The sequence below is a fragment of the Gymnoscopelus braueri genome (assembly GCF_963280865.1).
Source record: "Gymnoscopelus braueri genome assembly, chromosome: 15".
In the NCBI taxonomy this organism is placed as follows: domain Eukaryota; kingdom Metazoa; phylum Chordata; class Actinopteri; order Myctophiformes; family Myctophidae; genus Gymnoscopelus; species Gymnoscopelus braueri.
The window spans coordinates 7,689,212-7,711,130 of NC_137620.1; the positions used below are offsets into that span (position 1 = coordinate 7,689,212).

At 41.4% G+C, this 21,919-nt stretch overlaps 1 protein-coding gene across 1 annotated transcript; it reads left to right on the forward strand.

The window, feature by feature from the left end:
* Nucleotides 1–539: 539 nt before the first annotated feature.
* Nucleotides 540–18,288, forward strand: LOC308101328 (uncharacterized protein; the record flags this gene model as incomplete). Its single annotated transcript, XM_080450752.1, has 13 exons — nt 540–561; nt 3,630–3,896; nt 4,786–5,019; nt 7,131–7,472; nt 8,076–8,339; nt 9,859–10,146; nt 10,287–10,565; nt 10,708–11,010; nt 11,103–11,363; nt 11,960–12,076; nt 12,517–12,609; nt 13,861–13,914; nt 18,212–18,288. 13 exons carry the CDS (start codon nt 540–542, stop codon nt 18,286–18,288), a joined length of 2,601 nt encoding a protein of 866 aa, XP_080306878.1.
* Nucleotides 18,289–21,919: the final 3,631 nt, after the last annotated feature.

Below are 21,919 nucleotides of genomic sequence, written 5' to 3' on the forward strand. Positions count from 1 at the left end.
ATTTAATTTCCTTTCATGTTTTTTTTCTGGTGTGATATTTCATCTTGTTTTTAATTAAGCAATTTGTATCCCCTTTTCGAAAAGCGCTTTGAAATAATGTTTTTATTATTAGTTTTTTAAATATATATTTTAATGTATAGTTCTTATTTTAACATTTTATGCTTTTTGAAGTGCTTTGTAAGACTTAAGTCCCATAAAAATAAAGTTTATTTTCATTATTATTATTATGACCAATCTATTCCTTTCTATTTAATTATCTCATAATCAGTAGGTCTAAATGCAGAGTAAGAGATTTATACAAGGCACAATATTCACTAATAAATGCAGGGTAACTGTTTGAAATGTGACATGTTATTAATCAACAAGGGCTATCGCCTTCTACGTCCCCCCCATTTTCAGTGAGGGTTTGCATGTGGTAGCACCACAGTCATGGTAAAGTTAATGGACACTACATGTTCCACCATCTTTATTGTTGGTCAACATCATTGCAATTAGCTGTCTATGTCAGGAGAGGGAGACAAACTAACATACAACTTGGAATGTCGTTTAAGCATGGGGAAGGTATGTTGTACAAGCTTTGTGTTTGTTTTGGTTGTTGGTAATGTAAAGTATTATGCTTGCAGATACTGTGTGTGTGTGTGTGTGTGTGTGTGTGTGTGTGTGTGTGTGTGTGTGTGTGTGTGTGTGTGTGTGTGTGTGTGTGTGTGTGTGTGTGTGTGTGTGTGTGTGTGTGTGTGTGTGTGTGTGTGCATATGCAACCTATCAAACAACAGATTTGAAACATATCAAATAACATATTGTCACAGTTGGTTAGAAACCCCTGATCTCCATATCTCAGCTTTTTTATGTTTTTTTGCAATTAGTATGCCCTACTTCATTCAGTTTTGTACAAAAGTAGTGAAAATAGACGATCTACAAGATCAAAACGTGTTGCATCGCAACAGCAGCGATATCCAATAGAAAACAAATGCAAATGTGTACAGTCAGATTGACATGAAGTGAGTGACAGGTTAGGGACAGGTCACTGAAAATAGCCAATCTACAAGATCACAATGTGTGGCGGATGCAACGCGTTGTGAGCTTGTAGATCAGCTATTTTCAGCATGTAATACCACCATACTACTGTCACCAGTCCGTTCATTTAGTATTTGAATGAACAGACTGTGGTATGGCATGTCTGACAGTAGCACAGTAACACAGAATATTCATATGCATTCAATATGTCCACTGTTATTTAGAAACAAACTACACTCATACATTAGTGTGAAATAAAACCAGTTTGATGTATAAAATATGTAACATAGCAGATGTTAACTATAGATTAACTGTTTCAAAGTCAGTTTAACGTGTAAAATATATAACAGGGTACAACAGATGTTCTTAACAAGATAAGCTGTTTAAAGCCAATTTAATGTATACAATATATAACATGGTCCAGCAGCAAGGAGATTAGCCTAATATCAATGGTTGGTGTGAAATTAAATGAAACTGTTTTGTGGTTTTGAGATGTGCAAACGTCCTGTATCTGAGCCATCTATAAACCACAGCTCTTTCCATCTACTGCGATCATACGTGGCTGTTCCACACACCCCCCCTCTGTTATGATGCCAGTTCTTCTACAGAAGGTGACAGCAAGTTGTGTTTTCAATCATATATGGCTGTTCCACACAACCCCCTCTCTTATGATGGCAGTTCTTTCTACACAACAGGAAGTGGTGTTTTCATGTCCATGCCCTCTAATATGCAGAGCATCGTATGTTCGCTGAATGTTAGTCCCAGAACAGGGACGCTAGGGTTTAAGAGGTTAAATGTGTATGTACTGTATGTGAATATGTGTCCATGGCATGTATTAAATACTGCTTCAGAATGATCCCTGAGTGTTGTAACCTGACTCTGCCAGATGGGGGCGGTATTGAGTAACTAGTTTCTCAAGCTGAGAAACAATTGTGACGAAAGCTTTTTGGATCTGGAAGCGTCAGGTTATGAGTGTTGATGTCTATGTCCTGTTTGAATATTAAATGTCTGCTTGACCTGAATGAACATTGGACCTGTGATTATAAAAACATTGTGTGTTGAGGTTTCAGGACATTTAAATGTTTGTCTGTTTCATGTCTGTCTGTCTGTCTGTCTGTCTGTCTGTCTGTCTGTCTGTCTGTCTGTCTGTCTGTCTGTCTGTCTGTCTGTCTGTCTGTCTGTCTGTCTGTCTGTCTGTCTGTCTGTCTGTCTGTCTGTCTGTCTGTCTGTCTGTCTGTCTGTCACCAGTCTGGGTTCAAAGTGGGTCACTCGACCGAGACTGCCCTCCTGGCAGTGACAGAGTCGCTCCATGCCGCTAGAGCGAAATCTTTCTCCTCCGTCCTGATACTCCTGGACCTTCGACACCTCCTGCAGCGTTCGACACGGTGAACCATCAGATCCTCCTCTCCACCCTCGAGGGGATGGGTGTCTCAGGCTCTGCACTCTCCCTGTGTGCATCCTACCTGACGGGGCGCTCCTACCAGGTGATGCTGAGAGGATCTGTGTCAGAACCACACAGGCTCACCACTGGGGTTCCCCAAGGCTCGGTTCTGGGTCCTCTTCTTTTCTCTCTCTACACTACATCTCTTGGTGCTGTTATCCACTCCATGACTTTTCCTACCACTGCTATGCCGATGACACCCAGCTGATCCTGTCATTCCCCCCCTCCGACACACAAGTGGAGGCACGCATTGCTGCTTGTCTGGCTGACATCTCGGAGTGGATGTCGACGCACCACCTGAAGCTCGACAAGACAGAGTTGATGTTCCTCCCAGGGAAGGGCGGTCCGCACCGAGACATGGCCATCACCATTGATAATGCTGTGGTGACTGCGAGGAATCTGGGTGTGACCCTGGACGACCAACTGTCGTTCTCGGCAAACATCGCATCAGTGACACGGTCCTGCAGATTCCTCCTCTACAACATCAGGAGGATTTGTGTGTGTGTGTGTGTGTGTGTGTGTGTGTGTGTGTGTGTGTGTGTGTGTGTGTGTGTGTGTGTGTGTGTGTGTGTGTGTGTGTGTGTGTGTGTGTGTGTGTGTGTGTGTGTGTGTGTGTGTGTGGGTGGGTGGGTGGGTGGGTGTGGGTGTGTGTGTGTGTGTGGGGGGGGGGGTGTTCAGTGATCACATCCAGCTCAGTGTCCAAATAGCTGGACTCAGGCCAGGTGACTTCTTAAATCAGCCAACACCACAGTATGCTAAAAATCGACACTGCTTTACTTTCACACAGTTGCACACATTCATACAGTGCCAGTGAGCTGCCCTGTGCTTCTGCTGGTGACTATTGAACATCTGTGGTGTTGCTAAAGGCCTTGCTCAAGGGTTACTCACTGACTGTTTTTTAGAAAGGGAGAGCTTTACTTATTATTGACTTTGCTTGCTACCCAGCCACCTAAAAACTTAACTTCACTAGCCATCAGACTGAAACCACTTTGACATTTATCTTTAACATATGAGGCTTTTCAGTGGAGAAAGATGTTGATTGAGAGACCAATCGTTCTTCCAATGGAGATGTGATCCTGGAGAGCACCTCCTGTGGCAGAGGGAAGTGATGTCACTGTGGGCTGCCTGTCCGAAGACTAGACAACTGGTAATTCATCCACTGAACTCGCACCAGCAGCTTTTGTTACCGGCTTCACCACAGCCGATGTACCAGCAGCACCCAACCCCTGCTTCACTAGAGCTGGCGTACCAGCAGAACCTGACGCCAGCTTCACCGCAGATGGCGTACCAACCGCAGCCGACGCCAGCTTCCCAGTCGACGTTTTAGCCACAACCGACGCCATTCTCCCAGCCAGTGCCGCAGCCGATGCCACTATCCCAGTCGACGTACAAGCTGCACCCAACGCCAGCCATAGCGCAGCCAGCCTTCCAGCAGCACGAGGTGATAGCCTCAACGCCACCAGATTCTTCCTTGCTTGACGTCAGTCAGTTAACCTCCTCTTGCAAACCATTTGGGAAGGTGACCTCTCAGGCCCCGTTTAGATGACAACGCCTCGCGTCTCCATGTAAACGAGCAAGACGGTGTCAACCACTGTTGCCAGATTCTGCGAGAGAAATAAGCAACCAGGTCTATGAAAACTCAAAAGAAGCGACTAGGCTACGGCTATTTGAAAATAGCCGATCTACAAGCTCACATGTAGATCTGCTATTATTAGGTAATTTTGGAACCTTTTTGAAACATTTTACACAAATCTTGTATGGGGGTCTCTGGCACAAAATATTTTCAGATGGGGGATCTGTGGACAAATTTGACATGATGTTTAAGAACCACTGGTTTAAACAACATTAAGAAACAAGCCCAAATAAGCAACTACACTTTAGAAACAAGCCCAAAATCGCTTCATAATAAGCGGACATGGCAACCAAACAAACATATGGGAAGTAGAACGGAAGTTGTTCTACGCATGCGTGACTGGTCTATCTGGCAGTGCATCACCCCCACCTAGCCACCTGGCAGGCACACTGCAGCGTTTTCAATCACTGCTGCGTCTCCGTGTAAACTCAGAATAAAAAGAAAGAACGCAACGGCACTTCTGCGTTTTCTCTAGAGACCGTTGTCGTCTAAACGTGGCCTCAGTCTCTTCACGGGGTGGCAGCCTCAGATACAAACCTGCCCAATCCAGACTACCAGGCCACACAGACCGTTACATTGAAGAGCTGCCAAAGTGATTGCTTCCCCAACAAAGCCAAAGCCCTTACCAACAGAAGATCAGTAGGGCCCTTCAACCATCTCGTCACCCTTGAACCAGAGTGCCTCTCTCACCTATAAGTCCAGACCCTGTCTTCGATGAACTGCTTCACCAGTACTGGGGCCTGCGCGGGACGTCATAAACCAGAGAGTACGGCCGCCCATACCGGCCTTGGCAGACCTATACCTCCAGTCAACCTCCCGTACCAGCCTCCATTCTTCTCCACCGACATGGAGAGGGATCCCCAGCGCAGACAGTTGTGGCAAGTCAGCAGAGGTGGAGGACCGCATCTGTTCGCACCTGATGACGCAACTCGTAGAGCTGCTTGCCGTTCCAGAGGGGGGTGAAGACCGCTAAGAGACTGGGACAGCTAGGGTAATTTTTCTCCTTTACATATTAGCCCTTCTAATCTGGGGGCGTCTGTACAAAATTCCCCATAGCCACATTTATTTTGCCTAATTTATTTAGAGCAGGCTTATTTCAGGCACACTAGTTTATTTTAGGACCCAGTTTTCCTTTTGGTATAGGCTTCAGTTCGGGCACTCCTAGTAAAAGAGGACCCCAGTTATGTGCACTCTCACTGTGCAGTCCACATAGCTACACAGGCAAACATGAAAGCAGAATGTGTTCTTGACGAAATAACATTCATATCATCATCCATCCATGTCTGTCTGTCTGTACTACCAACTTTACATAAAAAAACATAAAATGCCATCACTGTGTGCCCTGTGGTGGGCATAGCATCAAAACCCCATAAGACACGCCTCCAATAAAGACTAACAATTTTCTTCACATATTCTAAAACAAATTTACATATTCTAAAACAAATTTACATGTTGTGGCTGCCAGGCAGATATCTTGTACGTCTACAGCATATTGTAACATTTTATGTTTTTTCATAAATGAATGCCCTACTTCGCGTCGCACAATGGAGTGAAAATAGCTGATCTACAACCTCACAACAGGTCTCATCGTGACATGTTGGGAGCTTGTAGATCTATGCTATTTGAAAAACTTTGGAAGTGAAACTGGTTAAGTCTGTCTGTGAGCGACTGACTAAATAATAACTACATTGGATCGATTGGCACACTGACTATTCTACGGCATACTTGTGTATTAGAATCAGAATCAGAATCAGAATCAGAATCTGATTCTGATTCTGATTATTAAGACCTGAGGCTGATTTTATGAATGCCTTCTAAATCAGTAGTTCAAAAATAGTAGATGTACAACCTTGTATATCTGCTATTTTTAGATAGCCAACGCAAAATCTAAAGTGACATGGATGCTTTCACGGTTTTAATGGGTTAAATGTGATACTTTTACAATTTGTGGCAGGCAGAGTTTGTCAAAAATAAATACATCAAGAACAGATTTGTGGATTTTCATGAAACCTCTTAAGAAGACAAGAAATATGAGGTTTGATGGCCCCCTAGAAAGGGTCTGTGGTGTGTGTGGTGTCTGTCTCTCTCTCTCTCTCTCTCTCTCTCTCTCTCTCTCTCTCTCTCTCTCTCTCTGCTTCTCACAGCTATTAGTTCACTGTGAACAGGAAGTAGAAAGGCATTTCAGAGTCGTTCTTCAGAGGAAAGGATGGGACACATCGTGCGCTGCGTGATCCTCTGTGAGTATATCACTAATATTATTAGTAGGTCTAATGAACTAGTGTTTCAACCATTTCAATGTAGGAGTATGTGTACTTAAACAACACCATTTTGTTCAAGTTAAGCTGCTGCATTTGACCTTGTTGTAGATGTATTATTTCAACAAAAATATCATTTATTATTAGCAATAACAACAATGTAAGCAACAATGTATGTATGTGTTTATTTATTCATTCATTCATTCATTCATCCATTCATTTATTTACTTACACATTAACACATTATTATGACTACTTAGTGCACAATGTTTGTTGGATATCAGAATAGTTCCAAATCATATTTACATGTATTCTTCTACAACATCAAGACTAAAACTAACGTTAATGTACAGTCTTTCAGAGTCTAAGCTTGTTATTGTCATCATACTTTATGAAACGTTTTCAACATTTACCTTTAAACCAGTCTACACACACATAAAAGCAGAAGGCAAGAATCTGCTAATTAGCGTTCTGATTAACACCTTATTGCTCAGCTGTCTATATTGGTCAATTATCATTAGCCATACATAATAAAACAATAGCACAACAACTGTTGTAGCTGTCTATGTTGGTGTTGTGTTAATTAGGAGTAATTGAAATGCAGATATGTATATGCTTAGCTTTATAACATCTCATTAATTATTTTTCAGTGCTGAGTAGCGTCCTCCTCTATGGACACAGTCAAGGTGAAGATTGATTTTATATTCTCTTCATTCACTCAGTGAAGATCATATTTCCACCTGGCACATACTTCATCCTTTATATTATGACTTAATATTTCTGTCAGGAGAACATCAGGTGATCGGGTCGTCTCAAGCCGTGCTGGCCAAAGTGGGGGATGATGTGACCCTTCCTTGTCACGTTGAGCCACCTGTCAACATGGAGAAGAGTATTGTGGAGTGGACGAGACCTGACCTGAAGCCGGAGTTCGTGCACGTCCTCAAAGATGGACGTGTGAATACCCAATATCAGAACCCATTGTACAAAGGAAGGACGTCCCTGTTCCATGAGAAGCTGTCTCGTGGTAACATCTCACTAGGGCTGTTCAGGGTTCAGCTCTCAGACGAGGGGACCTACAGGTGTTCTGTTCCAACCCTGAAGAGCAGCAGTTCGGTCCAGCTCCTTGTTGGTAAGGTTTAGTGGTAAAAACATGTATGGGAAAACAACAAGAACGCTTTCATTAACTCTCTATAACAGTGGTTCTCAAACTTTTTCATGTTAAGCCACGGACCCCCAAATGTTTGAAAACATTTATTTTTTTGTTTGTTTTTTGCCAGGGACCCCCATAAGAAAATATTTGTGTTAAATAGTTCACAAAAATAGCAAACATACAAGTAACGTGTCGTGATGCGACACATTGTGAGCTTGTAGAACGTCTGTCTTTGAATAGCTGAAGTGTAAAATAGTAGTTTAACTGTTTGTGATGCTATTAACAAAATTATCTAGGGACCCCCTGGAATTATTTGTTTTATTTTGGGGTGTAAATATTTGAAACTTAGGGGTCCCCATATCAATAATAATAGTATATCCCATTCCTCCTCATTAATTCAACAGTTAATGGCCCAGGGTCCTATCCAGTGAGTCAAGCTGAGTGAAAGGGCCTTCATTCAGCCCAAGACAGACAGACAGACAGACAGACAGACAGACAGACAGACAGACAGACAGACAGACAGACAGACAGACAGACAGACAGACAGACAGACATATAATCATGTTTATTTGTTTTTTACAGGGACTGTGTCTCAGCCAGTGATCTCTTTAAATGGACCAAAAGATGATGGTGCATCTTTGACATGTGATTCTGGGTGCTGGTATCCAGAACCTGAGGTGTCTTGGTTGGACAGTGAGGGAAACAACGTCACTGCTGAACCATCAGTGACAGTCAGCCTTTCTCAACACTGTCACACTGTCCAGAGGAACGTGACAGTGTTGCAAGCAGGATCCGTGACCTGCAGAGTTCACCTTCCACATATCAACTACACTGTTGACATCACAGGTAATAAATGTTTCCACCACTTCATCCTGTAAACATAACAAATTGTTTTATTTTATTTAAATGTAAAGAATCTCTAAGGATACTAGTATACTGATTTAAGAGCCTTTATGTGTATGTCCTTCATATGTTTTTGTTCTGTGTTGTTGAATTGTTTTATTGTTGTGCTTTGAGGACCCCCTCGAAAATGAGATGCTGCATCTCAAGGGGCTTATCCTCCTGTGAAATTTCAAATAAATAAATAACACCTGTGTCATACAGTAAGATCGGTCAGTGTGACATTCTGTAAACCTCCTGTACAACAGCACAATAGTGTTGCTCTCCAAAAGGAGCAGATCTACATGTACATGTTCACAACGCATCACATGGCAATGCGCTGTGTGAGGTTGTACTGTCGATCTAATGCAGTTATTGGTTCCACATTCTTTTGTAATGCACGTTGAAATGTTTGCACACTGAAATGTTTGCTCAGTAGAAACCGCTTATCTCCATATTTCAGCTTTTTGTGTTTTGTGTGCAAATGAATGCTGATGATGAATGAAAGAGAAAATATGATATCAATATATTCACCATTGTCAGCTAATAATGGTGATAATAATAGTGGTTGCAGTTTTCCATTTCACATTTTGTGTGCATTGTGCAAGTGAAAATGTTGGCCTAATGTTGGCATTAGAGGAAAGGACATTGGGTCACCAAGCCAGTAGGGGCAATCCAGCTGGTCTTTTTAAAGATATGTTGTTTGGGGGTATGATGTGTGTGTAAGTGGAAGATTTGTCTTAATAGTGGTGCTAGAGGAAGCATATGGTGACCACTATCCATAGGAACCATCGTCTGGGTTTCATGCCGGAGGCCGCCAGTCAGTTAAACTATGCCTAAACCTAACCCTAACCTCAGTAAAACTATGCCTATGCCAATGCCTAAACCTAACCCTAACCCTAACTCAACCTAACCCTAACCTCAGTAAAACTATGTCTAAACCTAACCCTAACCTCAGTAAAACTATGCCTATGCCAATGCCTAAACCTAACCCTAACCCTAACTCAACCAAACCCTAACCTCAGTAAAACTATGTCTAAACCTAACCCTAAACCTATCCTCAGTAAAACTATGCCTAAACCTAAGCCTAACCTCAGTAAAACTATGCCTAATGTGATCAACAAATAAACCTACCCAGAGAACGTTTGTTTACCTTGTTCGCTCCATTTCTGGCCCTTCGAGAGTCGTGGGGCTTGCTCTTGTCCACTTCTCGCCAATAAAAGCCACTGCCTCCACTTCTCCCTCCCGTCGAGTTCTTTCCAATTGAAACATCCTCTGTCATCTGTCCAGTTGGCAAAGGTGGGGATCGAACCCACGTCTTTTGGATCCTCACCAAGCTCTCCAAAATGTCATCTCTGCTATTTCCATTAATCTGTAGTTTATAAAAAGCATTACTTGGACACTGGGTAGCAAACATAGCCTTGTCTTTTCCATTCTTTGTATCCTTCCCCCTTCTCCGCCTCTTCCCTTCCATTCCCCCACTCAGAAAAGCAAATGTTCACTGACCTTAAACCAAAGGCCATACTGAAAGCTGACAAGACAGACATACCTGTAGGGGGCAGTGTTACACTGAGCTGCTCTGTGGAGGGCTCATCTGGATGGAACTACTACTGGTACCAACATAACAAGGACTCACTGATCATGCAAGATGGTGTTCAATACTCTACTGGACCAATCAGTGTGTCTGAAGGTGGAATCTACTGGTGCAGAGGAGGGAGAGGAGAACCAGTTTACTACACTGAATACAGTGATGCAGTCACCATAGGCTCACTTGGTGAGTAATTTCATTTGCTTTGTCAAAAAAAAGTAGTGAGCCAAACATGTATTTTACAGTGTGCCTGAGGCCTAAGCTGAATAGTGTTTTGTGTGTCATTGTGTGTGCTAATTTAGATTTTTATATTTGTATTTGAACAGAGGGCAGGTCTGTTTTGATACTGCAGCCCAGTTGGTCTCACATATTCATGGGAGAGACCATCACTCTCAAGTGTGAGATACTGGGGAGAAGTGACACAGACTGGAAGTATGAATGGATCACAACAAGCTCAGCTTCATACAAACCAGAAAACCAGGCTGAATTCAGAATCAGCAGTGCCTTTGTTTATCACAGCGGTGTCTACGTGTGCAAGGGTCGTGGCAAAAATGACCAACAGTCTTCAACAGGGTGGAGTGATGCTGTTGAATTGACTGTGTCTGGTAAGTCAGAATATAATCTCCTTTATATAGAAAATGTAAAGAGAATATTGTGAATTGTAGTGTTGTGACTGCATGAAACATCAATGTCAGACGATAACGGACTATGTCAACAATGTTTATAATTCAAATAAATTTATTTCAGCAAAACCCCAGTCTGTTCTGGGTTTGTCTCCTCCATGGTTGAGTGTTGGGGATTCAGTGACTCTGAGCTGTGATGTTAAAGAATCATCTGAAGGCTGGAGGTTCTACTGGTACAGGGCTGTACCTAAACCATCAGACAACTCCTACACTTATGAGCTCTTACCTGGTAGCCACAATGGGACTGTAGACGGTTCCTACATCATTCATGGTCCTACAGGCACAGGAGGATATGTGTGTAAAGCTGGGAGAGGAGACCCAGTTTATTACACTGAGGACAGTGAACCTCAGTTTGTGTGGTCTGGTGGTGAGTATGACTCATAATTCATCATTTATAAAGGTCGTTTTCTGACATTCAAACGTACTTTGTTTGACCTCTGATCCTCTGTTGTGTTTTAGATCTTCATTCTTCAGCTTCTCTCACAGTGAGTTCTAGCAGAACTCAGCACTTCATCTCTGAGTCTGTCTCACTGAGCTGTGAGGGAAACTCTACTGAATGGAAAGTGAAGGGTTATAATGATCTATTTGATGAGTTATCATCTGGGCTTTTATTTAATGAATCTACATGGATAAGAAACATATCTACAAATGACAGTGCAGTGTACTGGTGTGAGTCTGGATTGGGAGAGTACAGCAATACTGTCAACATCACAGTACATGGTGAGTCCAGTTCCTTCATTCACTATACCTAACAATACTGCAGCATTCCATCAACTCATTAAAACATGCTTTTGTATTTGTTCAGTGTGAAACCTAACATCCTGGACCAATTTAAAACGATGAACTGTTTTACAGATGGTTCCGTCATCCTGGTGAGTCCTGTTCACCCTGTGACCGAGGGACTTTCTGTGACCCTTGGCTGCAAACATGAGAGAGACATGTCACTCTCCAATGTGGACTTTTATAGAAATGAAGAACTGGTCCAAACTAAAACCAATGGAGAGATGATCATACCTGCTGTATCTAAGTCTGATGAGGGCTTCTACAAGTGTAAATATTCTGGAGAAGAGTCACCACAGAGCTGGATGGCAGTGACATGTGAGTATACTGATATTTGTATATAGTTGATATTTGTCACTGGAATGCTTCTTGCAGTTGAATCATGTTTTGGGACGTATACTACCACCTACAAGTAAAAAGGAGTTGTTCTAATGCTAATCTATTTATTTCAAATTCAATTTCCATTGCTGTCAAAGTGTGTGGAGACTAAATGCTAAATTTAGTTCTGTATTTCAAATGCTGTTTTCATCCTTCAGTGTCTGGGACTGTGGAACAGAGTTCTCTACATGTAGTGGGACTGATTGTAGGACTTCTTGTTGTGATTCTTCTGACCATCTTTCTGGTCCTGCTGTGTCGATACAGAACATCCGAAGGTGAGAACGACTACATTAGATGGATCATCTAGATTATAATCACTGAACAACTCTCTATAACACATACTTAGGAGGTTAGGTTGTTCTGTACCTAAGTCACCCTTTTTATATTATCATGAAGACCGCCATCAGACCACAATTTGTAATAATTGTTATTTATACGATTTTTTGTTGTTGCCTTTATCTCTTTTTATCTTTTTGATATATTTCTTTCATTGTGATCTTTATTACATGCTGCTCTTGCTTTCTCTGTATCTAGAATGACTGCTGCCATTTCCCCCTAGGAATTAATAAACTTTATCTTATATTATCTTGTCTCATTTTATGTCTGTAGTCAGATTATAATCACAGAGCAACTCCTCATAAATCATGCTGAGTACAACGGCATAACAATATTAAGGTTCAAATATGTATGGTTAATCTAATTGTTTTTAATTTAGTTCAGTCTCAGGGAATCAATCAGGGCTCAGCTGACTACCAGAACACCAATCAAATTGGGGCTCCTGATGATGTGTACCTCCCACTGCAGCATGGTCAGTCTGATGAACCAATCATGTTCTCGCAAATTCTTCTGATTAGGACAACTGATTCTAATTGAATCTGAATTCATTGTAACTTAAAAATACGCCTTAATTTATGAAAACATGAGCGTTCTTTTTGGAAGCACATTAAAGTCTGTTTGCTTTGTGTATTTCCTAATTAGCAGCTAATTAACTAAATTGAAACCATGTTTGAAAAAAAGCACCACATTAATGCTTTTGTTTACCTTTAGATGACAACAGCATCTATGAAGTAATCCGGCATCCACATGCCAATGAAAATGGTGCAGTATACTTTTTAAAGATCCAATCCAATTATTGTAATCTAATTTTATTTTGTTTTAATGTGGAATATGAATGTTAGGAATATAATTTTTTAAGGTCCAGGTGTATCATTGATTTGTTAGAAATGTCTTCCCTGCTGAGTACAGTAACTTCTCAGTGGTTTGAGAGGACATGGCCCTCTGTCAACTGTCTGTTAACGGGAAAGTCTTGTTTAGTGTGGGACATTGTCACAGGCTTTCTCATGAAGGAGAAACTGACAAACAATTATGCCTTTAGGTTTGTAATTGGTTCAAATATTTATGTTATATATAAATGTTTTTATTCACAGATCCAGGTCATGTCAGGTAAGTACAGTATTGACCTCTGTCTATTCATCAACACGACAGCAGTAGATTCCATCTTCTTTTCTACTTAATTTATGACTAAATATTTTAATTACAGACCCGTTCAGTCTCAGGGAACAAATCAGGGTTCAGCTGACTACCAGAACACCAATCAAAGTCAGGCTGCTGATGATGTATACCTCCCACTGCAGCATGGTCAGTCTTTGAACCAATCATGTTGGCTAAGGACTTCTAGCTAGGATACTTCTTTCTGATATGTTTTCTGACAAGGACAACGGCTCCTAATTTGAATTTAAATGAATTATAAGTTCATAGCTGACATAAACATTAAAGTCAGTCAGTTCAGTGTTTGTTTTACCTACTAATTCACAGAATAATTACTATTTTTCAATTATGTTAAACCAAATCCACTTTAATGTGTATTTGTTTACCTTTAGGCGACACAAGCTTTTATGAAGTACTCAAGCGATCTACTGACTATGAAAACGGTACAGTATCTATGTTTAATTGTTCTCATGCAACACTGTTGTCGAGAGTTATTCATATTTTTAGGCCAAGTGGTTGTACATTTCCAGTAAGCAGAGATATCTGTGATTGTTTTTTTTGTTTTTTTTAGATGGAATGGGAATGGAACTCTGTGAACAACAAAACTCCGGCAACCAACTACAAGGTGAATACACCAACAGATTCAACAAACTGTTCAAATATGACCCTCATTCTGCAAAGCTTCTAATTGTCTCCGCCAGGCCGAAAGGCATGGCGAGAGAGTATGTTTTCCCCCCTGTCTGTCCGTCCGTCCGTCCGTGTGTGTGTCCGTCCTTCTGTCTATGACCAGCAAATCTCCGCCACCGTTGGCCCTGTCGCTGTGAAACTGCGCACACACACTCCCTGCATGGCACAGCAGAACCTCTGCCCCACATTTTTCCGATCAGCCTGTCATAGCGCCACCATGAGGCCGACTTTTGCAAAACACATTTTTTGCTATTACTCCTACAGATTTTGTCCAAAAAACACGCAAATCGGTACACAGTATCTCTATAGCCATGTGATCAACACGGATCTGTCTGATTTTCCATATTCCATCCTGATTGGCTAAAATTGGCTTCCAAAGTTTGCAGGATTGGTTCATTTTGAACAAAATGCCTCAAATCATGAACGCAGCATGCGATTTCCGTGACATTTTCCACAGATTCCCACTTGGCCAAGGAAGAAATGCCACCCTTTTCATTGGCCTGTTATAGCGCCACCAGCAGGTCTAATTTAGCAAACCACATTTTTGGAACAAAATGCCTCAATTCATGAATGCAGTGTCCGATTGTCGTGCAAGGCCTAAGAAGAAATGGCACCCTTTTCACATTGGCCTATTATAGCGCCACCAGGAGGCCACAATAATCTACCTGACCTGGCGGAGACTTGTGCTCCGAGGAGCACTTTTTCTAGTTGTCTTTCAACTCACTTTCACTTACAGAATCATCAGGAAGGCATGAGTCTACATAAGAGGAAACTCTGATAATGGATGTGGAGGTAATGCTGAGTATCATATAATCCAGAGATTAGAGTTAATGAAAAGTGGCGTTCTATCCTGTAAAAGTTTACTGTAACTTTGTTTCAGGTCCTTGGATAGAAACCTGTAGGACAACCCAACTTGAAAGACGGTTTAAATGTCAAATCACCTTGAAAATAATGTAACATGTTCTGGCATAACTGGGGACTGTCACTTTTATACATCAAATGTGACAATTCACAGAGTTAAAGGTTGTTGTTTTTCAGTTTTTTTGTGGATGAACCTTTCTCTCAAACAGTAATTGGAAAGTAGTGAAAACAGAATTGTTTCTATAGATGGGTTTCCTGTTTGTAAACATGAGAGGATGATGCGCGCGCAGTGGAGGGTTGAGCAGTAGAGGGCGCTATTACCCGCAGCAGCTCTAGTCAAATGTACATCCATAAAAGAAATGGTCTTCACCGGGTTTAATGAAAGTAGATTAAATGATGCAGTTTGTAATATCTTCTTTACTCAATAAAAATGATTTGTCGGAAGTTGGATCTGTTTGTATATAATAGCAGCATTATGCCTATTATGCCTAAAATAGCAGCATTATGCCTATCTAAATCCCGAAAATAACAACAGAGTGAATGGCGCTTCCGGTTCGTTCTACCACCCGCATGCGCAGATTGCGCACTCTGCTCTGTGATGACGTCGCGCGGAAACCCATCTATATAGACAAGTGGCTTAAAGATTATTTGCATTTGGTGTCTATGGAGCAAGCAGCATTGCTTCCTCAAGATCTGCGCAGTGACCACATGGACTCTTTGAGTTTAAACAATTATGAACAAACAGTTTTGAACAAAAATGGTAATAAATTAGGATTCACATTAATAATAACAGCCAGAGGAAAATAGGAGTCCCTGTTTTTTTGTTTTGTTTACTGATCCCCATTCCCCATTCCCTTTAATTACAACATGTACACATGTATATGATACTTTAAATGATCATACTTGGTGCAGGTGGGTGCTCCACAAGACCATGATGATAATTACTATATTATGTTGTATATATACAGTAGGCTTATAAAATCATATAGTTTTTTATTTCTGGAAATCTGTAAAATGAAAAATCTGAATCTGTGCTTCTGTGTCAAACATTCCATGAGGACTTTTGTAACACGTTTGAAGATGTGTTGTTATGGTTTCCATACCAATAATCCTCAACGGGTCATCTCAGAAGTACTGTAGGACAATGGTTCTCAAAGTGGGGTCCAGGGACCCCCAGGGGTCCCCAGCAGGTAATAGCATCACATGCATGTTAACCACTTTATCCATATTTTATACATTGCAGATATACAAGCTCACAGCTCGTCACATTGTGCCGCACTACAAGCTTGTACTTTTTCTATTTTTTAACATTTTTGAAAATTCACAAAGATGTTTGGAAGATGTTGAATCATTTAGATTATTTTTTTTAACACAAATCCTCTCTTCTGGGGGTCCCTGGCACAACACATTTTCAGATGGGGGGGGGGGGGATCAGCAGCCAAATACATATGCATTTGGGTGTCCTTGACATGAAAAAGTTAACCTATAGGCTTTGTAGCATCTTACCTGAGAATCTAAGACAAGTCACTGTCATCTTTTAAATCTCTTCTGAAAACCTACTTTAATTTGTTTATTCAATTGTCTTTTATCCATGCTTTATTCCTTCTGTGCCTTTTTATGTTTGTTTTTATTATCTTAACTTGTTTTTAATTAAGCAATTTGTAACCCCTTTTCGAAAAGCGCTTTGAAATAATGTTTTTATTATTAGTTTTTTTAATATATTTTTAATATGTAGTTTTTATTTTTACATGTTATGCTTTTTGAAGTGCTTTGTAAGACAAGACAAAATAAAGTTTATTATCATTATTATTATGACCAATCTATTCCTTTCTATCTAATTATCTTATAATCAGTAAATTATTTATCAACAAGGGCTATCGCCTTCTATGGCGTAGAAACCTTGTATCTCCATATCTCAACTTGTTTATGTTTTTTGCAACTTTATGCCCTTCTTCATTCAGTTTTGTATAAAAGTAGTGAAAATAGCAGATCTACAAGATCAAAACGTGTTGCACCGCAACAGCAACGATATGCAATATAAAACCAATGCATGGGAATGTACAGTCAGATTGACATGAAGTGAGTGACAGGTCAGGGACAGGTCACTGAAAATAGCCAATCTACAAGCTCACAATGTGTGGCGGATGCAATACGTTGTGAGCTTGTAGATCAGTTATTTTCAGCATGTGATACCACTATACGACTGTCTCCAGTCTGTTCATTCAGTATTTGAATGAACAGACTGTGGTATGGCCTGTCTGACAGTAGCAGTGTTAAAAGAATATGGGTCAGTTGTTCTGACATGGTGCTGCACGCCCATTCATAAGCATTCCATATGTCCACTGTTATTAGAAACAAACTACACTCATACATTAATGTTATATAAAACCAGTTTAATATATAAAATATGTAGCATAGCAGATGTTAACTATATAAACGGTTGCAAAGTCAGTTTAACGTATAGAATATATAACAGGGTACAAATTATGTTCTTAACAATAACAAGATAAACTGTTTAAAGCCAATTTAATGTATAAAATATATAACATGGTACATCAGCAAGGAGATTAGCCTAATATTAATGGTTGATGTGAAATTAAATGAAACTGTTTTGTGGTTTTGAGATGTGAAAACATTCTGTACCTGAGCCATCTATAAACCACAACTCTTTCCATCTACTGCGATCATACTTGGCTGTTCCACACACCCCCCCCCCCTCTGTTATGATGCCAGTTCTTCTACAGAAGATGACAGCAAGTCGTTTTTTCAATCATATATGGCTGTTCCACCTACCCCCCTCTCTTATGATGGCAGTTCTTTCAACACGATATCACAGGAAGTTGTGTTTTCATGTCAATGCCCCCAATATGCAGAGCATCCTGTTATCTACTCTATCAACAGTTTAGCAGCATTCTGCACCAAAGTGTGTACGTGTACATACATACATACTATACATATACATACACTATATATTACAGTACACTAATATGTTTTTTGGTTGGTTTATCCACGTAAATCCAATACTTAGTTGACCAGATTCCCAAGTGCTCTTGATTGATTGATTGAATATTTTATTAGGCAAAAAATGTAAAACAGCACAGTTACATTTAAAGTACTTTGTCTAAAAAGTCTGTTAAAAAAAGTCCTTGCGGTCTTGTTTCCAATGAGGTCCTCTAACCATAGCCCCCTCCTGTTTTCAGTCTACACTTAATATATTCACTGAAAATAGCCGATTTACAAGTTCATAACACATCACGTTGCAATGAGTTTTGAGCTTGTAGATCTGCTATTTTTGCAGAATGTTAGTCCCAGAATAGGGTTTAAGTGTGTCCCTCAGACTGGGGACAAATAATCACCTCCCACCGTGTCATCAGAGACCAGCACCATGAAGATACTGGAGTGTACTGGTGATGGTCTGGACTTCGTGATGGCCTGCCTGTGCAATCACTGATTTAGGCATACCGACCCTCCAGTGGCGTAACGCAGCCAGAATCGCGGGGCCTCCCCGCGGGAGTTTCACGTGAGGCCCACGTACGCGCGCGTGCATATGCGTGCACAACCCAGAAAAAATTCGGGTCTAATTTGGGTCTAATTCGGTCTAATTCGGGTCTAATTCGGTTCTATTTGACCAATATAAATCAATTTTTTCTTTTTTTTGCTGTCAAAATATTTGTATCTGCGCAGGCGGGGCCCCCCCTGCTGGTGGCCCCCCCGCACCGCAGCACTTGCGACCCCTCCGTTACGCCACTGGACCCGCTGTCAGAGAACGAATAGGCACTTCTCACGTATAGCAGTTGATCAAAATGTCAGTCCAGAATATCATGCAGGGTGTAAGGCATCAGTCCGATCAGTCCCAGACTATAAACCCCATGTTTGGCACCTACCGTAAGTGAATCACTTTTGATACGGTTATTTTAATTGTGCAACAAAGGGGAGTAACCTGATTTGTCTGGTTCATTTGATGTATGTTAAAAGAGGTTTTGATATTTATTGTCTCCGCCAGGCCGAAAGGCATGGCGAGAGAGTATGTTTTACCCCTTGTCCGTCCGTGTGTGTGTCCGTGTGTCCGTGTGTCCGTCTGTGAACAGCTAATCTCCGGCACCGTTGGCCCGGTCGCTGCGAAACTGTGCACACACACTCCCTGGATGCCAATTCAGAACCTCTGCCCCAATTTTTTTACATGGCCCTGTTATAGCGCCACCAGGAGGCCGATTTGTGCAAAACCCATTTTTTTATATTACTCCTACAGATTTTATCCAAACATCACGCAAATTGGTACACAGTATCTCTATATTCATGTGATCAACACGGATCTGTCTGATTTTCCATATTCCATCCTGATTGGCTAAGGTTGGCTTCCAAAGTTTGCAGGATTGGTCCATTTTGAACTAAATTTCACACGCACATTCCCTCTAGGCCGAGGAAGAAATGCCACTTGAACATTTTCAAATCAGCCTCATGGTGGTGCTATAAAAGGCCAATTTGTGTTTTTAACTGTAACTGCACCGATATGCGTGAAACTCCCTAGAGGCCAAGGAAAAACAACTGCCCTGCATTTTTCACATTAGCCTTTTATAGCGCCACCAGGAGGCCGACTTATGTAAAACACATATTTGGAGATTAAGCTTTCATATTTTATCCAAATTTCACGCACATCGGTAGACATGATCTCTATAGTCATGTGATCAAGATGGATCTGTTTGATTTTTCATATTCCATCCTGATTGGCTAACATTGACATCTAAAGTTTGCAGGAGTGGCCCGGTTTGAACAAAATGCCGCAAATCATGAACGCAGCGTGCGACCGCGGTGGAACTTTGCACGCACATTCGCACTACGTTGAAGAACAAACGCCACCCTTTTAACATTGCCCTATTATAGCGCCACCAGGAGGCCGATTTTTCTTTTTTATATTACTCCTACACATTTTGTCCAAACATCATGCAAATCAGTACACATTATCTCTATAGTCAAGTGATCAAGATGGTTCCGTCCGATTTTTTATATTCCATCCTGATTGACAAATTTTGAACATTGCTGGCCCACAATAACCTGCTTGACCTGTGCTCCGAGGAGCACTTTTTCTAGTTTATTATATTTTTTTATATAAAAGTGTCTCGAGAGGTAGAGTGGCCGCTAGGGAACCGGAAGGTTCCCAGTTTGATCCCGGGCTCCCCCAGAGTTAGTGCCGCAGTGTCACTGAACCCCTAATTGCACCAGATGAGCAGGTTGGTGTCTTGCATGGTTTCCTACACCGTCGTTGTGTGAATGTGTGGGTGAAAGTAATGCACATTGTAAAGGGTCTTGGATAAAGGTGCTATATAAATGCACCATTTATCATTGCAAAACAGGTGTGCAGTCACACCCAGCTCCAGGCCCGGCAACAGTCGAGAACAGAGGAGGGGGGCAGGTGACAAGCTAATTGTCTCCGTCAGGCCGAAAGGCATGGCGAGATAGTATGTTTTGCACCCTGTCCGTCCGTCCGTCCGTCCGTGTGTCCGTCCGTGTGTGCGTCCGTGTGTCCGTCCGTGTGTCCGTCCGTGTGTCCGTCCGTGTGTCTGTCTGTGAACAGCTAATCTCCGGCACCGTTGGCCCGGCCGCTGCGAAACTGTGCACACACACTACCTGAATGCCAAAGCCGAACCTCTGCCCTGAATTTTTAAGATTGGCCAGTTATAGCTCCACCAGGAGGCCAGTTTGTGCAAAACACATTTTTGGATATCACTCCTACAGATTTTGTCCAAACCAAATCGGTACACAGTATCTCTATAGTCATGTGATCAACACGGACCTGTCCGATTTTCCATATTCCATCTTGATTGGCTTCCAAAGTTTGCAGGATTGGTTCGTTTTGAACAAAATGCCTCAAATCATCAACACAGCATGCGATTTCCATAAAATCCTTGTCTTGTCTTGTCTGTCTATCAGTCCCCTGGTAATAAACAACACCACTGACCACTTTTTATTTATGCCGAAATACATCTATGTATCCCGTGCCTTATTCATTAAGAAAGTACCAGAAGGTTTTTTTTTTATTAAAGGGACACTTCACCCAAAAAAAAACTTTTCAATGGATTAGTCACCCCATGGAGACTTGAATTCATGGATATTTTTTAGTTTTTGTCTCATTCCTAAGACAATAATTTGATGACCAGCGGACCGGTAGGCAGCGGTTCCGGTAGGAGACACAACGGACTCATTATTGTCTTAGGAATGAGACAAAAACAAAAAAATATCCATGAATTCAAGTCTCCATGGGGTGACTAATCCATTGAAACAAAGTATTTTTTGGGTGAAGTGTCCCTTTAACTTACAGTTAAAAATATATATTTATGCAGCCTTCTATGTACCAGCGGTACATAGACAAATATAGCTCAGTCTGTCGTGTCAAAAAGAGTGTTCACAACGCACACATTTTTGTTTGTACAAAATGCAATTACAGACGAACATGGACTGGCTCATCTTAGGCACGTTAGACTCTGACGGTGCTGGAGGTGATAATGGTCATTCGTTGCTGACAGTGACAACAGGAGAACTTGGAACCGGGTCCGTGACAGAGAGCGACTGGGCCGTGCTTGTGTTGTTGTTGTTATCGTCCACACTCACAGTGCTAGTTGTGAACCCAGGAACAGAGGTGGTTGCACTTGCAGCAGATTCTGTCATTTTTTTCATCCATTTCTGAATATGCATTTTGAAACTGCGCTCCTTATCAACACACGATCAACATGCGATGCTTCCTCCAGTAGTATTCACCTGCACGGTGGAGTTTTTGTCTGTCTGTGTGTGTGTGTGTGTGTGTGTGTGTGTGTGTGTGTGTGTGTGTGTGTGTGTGTGTGTGTGTGCGCGCGTGTTGGTTCTGTGTAGGTTCTGTGGTTTAAATTTTATAGGTTACCATACCTTTACTGCTTATGATCAACTCTCACAGACACACACACACACACACACACACACACACACACACACACACAGATGTGTGTGTGTGTGTGTGTGTGTGTGTGTGTGTGAGATGCTGATTTCACTCACTATTTACACAATACATAATCATTTTTATTTATTTTTATCTTTTACATATTCTAAAATAT